General features: G+C 37.7%; 1 protein-coding gene across 1 annotated transcript in view; it reads left to right on the forward strand.

Annotated features, from left to right (window-relative positions):
• CCDC158 (coiled-coil domain containing 158) overlaps window positions 1-2139 on the forward strand; it is a 137976-nt gene that overhangs the window by 99054 nt on the left and 36783 nt on the right. Inside the window, exon 20 of the mRNA XM_006885340.1 lies at window positions 1681-1740. Within this exon, the coding sequence (XP_006885402.1) occupies window positions 1681-1740 (60 nt within the window). The remainder of the gene's footprint in view (window positions 1-1680; window positions 1741-2139) is intronic.

Genomic DNA, 2139 nt, shown 5'->3' on the forward strand with positions numbered 1-2139 from the left:
TGTTGTAAGGAGGGACCGGTCCTTGGAGAGGGAAATCGTGCTTGATAGGGTGGAGGGGAAGGTCCTCAATGAGGTGGATTGATTCAGTGACTGGGGTATTCAGGATGGGTGTATTGGAGATGGTGCGATTAGCACAGGACAGAGCAGAGTTTAGGACTCTTGTACATAGGGTCGCGATGAGTCACAAGCAACTCGACAGCACATAACAACAACAATAACAACAAGAAAACCAATCCATACTCCAAAGTCTGTTGCCCATTGGGTTGATACTGACTCTTAGGACAGAGTAGAATTCTTCCCTAGGATTTCCTAGGCTGTGGACTCCATCTTCATCCCCAGGGGCTGCTGGTGGATTCTTTTTGGCTAACAGCCATCAGGGCTCTTTGAAGTTATTTACTATCTGGAAATTAACCTCATAGGGCATCTCAACAAGAAAAAGGGTAAACAACTCAATACCAAAATGAGCATGGGATATTAGTACTTCACCAAAGAAGACATTCAGATAGCAAACAAACACATGAAGAAATGTTCAAAATCCCTAGCTCTCAGAAAAATGCAAATAAAAATAATTATGAGATATCATCTCACTCCAGTAACAATAACAAAGTTCAACAGAGCAACAAATAATAAATGCTGGTGAGGTTGTAGAGAGATTGGAACCCTTATTCACTGCTGGTGGGAGTATAAAATGGTACAACCACTATGGAAGGCAGGATGGCGATTTCTCAAAAAGTTGGAAATTGAAATACCATTTGACCCAGCAATTCCACTACTGGGAATATACCCCAAAGAGACTGACATCCAAGCAGATATATATATATATATCCATGCTTATTGCTGCATTATTTACAATAACAAAGTGAAGGAAGCAACCCAAGTGCTCATCAACAAACAAACAGAAAAACTATGATATATCTATACAATGGAATACCATGCAGCACTGAAAAACAGGGAACTCATAAAACATACAACCTGGGGAACACTGGAGCGCATCATGCTGAGTGAAATATCTCAGTCACAAAAGGACAAATACTGCATAACACCATGGTTATAAAGCAAGTATGACCTGGGGAGTTGGGAGGAGAATAAAGAGTGCTGAAAAGAATCCTAATTTCATCAGTAACTTTCAATTGCTACAGATTTAAAGCATACACAGTATAAAGAAATGAAGTCCATAACTTGAAATCACATTCTAAAACAAAGATAGTTCTAAGAACTTACTTAAGAGACTCAGGTGAAAAGTGGGGGGTTGGGGAATATAGAGAGGTTAATATTAATTTGTTCCTCAGAAGCCACTTCCTGAAAATCTTAAGCAGCCCTCATTGGCTGTCCTAACTCTATGGTCCTGCAGTTGGCCAGGGAAGAATTTTCCTACTGTGTCACCAGTCTTTTCTTACTCTTGCACTATACTCTACTTAGAGCAGACTGCTGATGGCTAAAAGTTAACTTCATTTTTTTAAGCATCTGTCCATGTGGAAGATCCACTGCTCCATTCTTACTCCTGAATCTGTGGAGTTCAGAGAAACTTTCATTTTATTATGAAGTTAATGTTTACCATCTAGTTAACTAGATAACCACTTCACCTGATAAGATTAAATTCTTTTTCTTACAAACTTTTACTACATTGGTAAAAAAATGTCATTATGCTGTCTTTAATTTCTCCTTTCTCTCTACCAACAGAAGCAGCAACTCGTTACACGATTCCACTGAAGGCAGCAAATCAACTGAAACTCTTAGCAGGTAAAAAAAAAACTTACTAGTCCCAGATTTTCAAAATATCCTTTTTACTGTTGTTATTTATTAATTTAAAAGATTTTCCTACCCACACTAAACAATGTGCTATACCAGATCAAGTGAACAACACAAGTACAAACCCGTTGCCCAAATTATTTACAATGGAAATGTCTGTCTGTTGACTGCTTGGTGGGGGGAAATAAAACAACTTATCTCTAGTTTTCTATTTTCACCAGAAATAAAAAAATTCTAAAAGAATATGGAAATAATTTCCCTTGTTTACTTATTCATTGCTAGATCTTCACCACCAAGCATAATGCTTGCCAAATAGATTTGATAAATATTTGTTTACTAGATGAGTTAAGACAGTTTGTTGTTGTTGTTATTGTTATGTGCCATCGAGTC

Source organism: Elephantulus edwardii, unplaced genomic scaffold, assembly GCF_000299155.1.
Source record: "Elephantulus edwardii isolate Elephantulus edwardi_28Jun2011 unplaced genomic scaffold, EleEdw1.0 scaffold00042, whole genome shotgun sequence".
Lineage (NCBI taxonomy): Eukaryota > Metazoa > Chordata > Mammalia > Macroscelidea > Macroscelididae > Elephantulus > Elephantulus edwardii.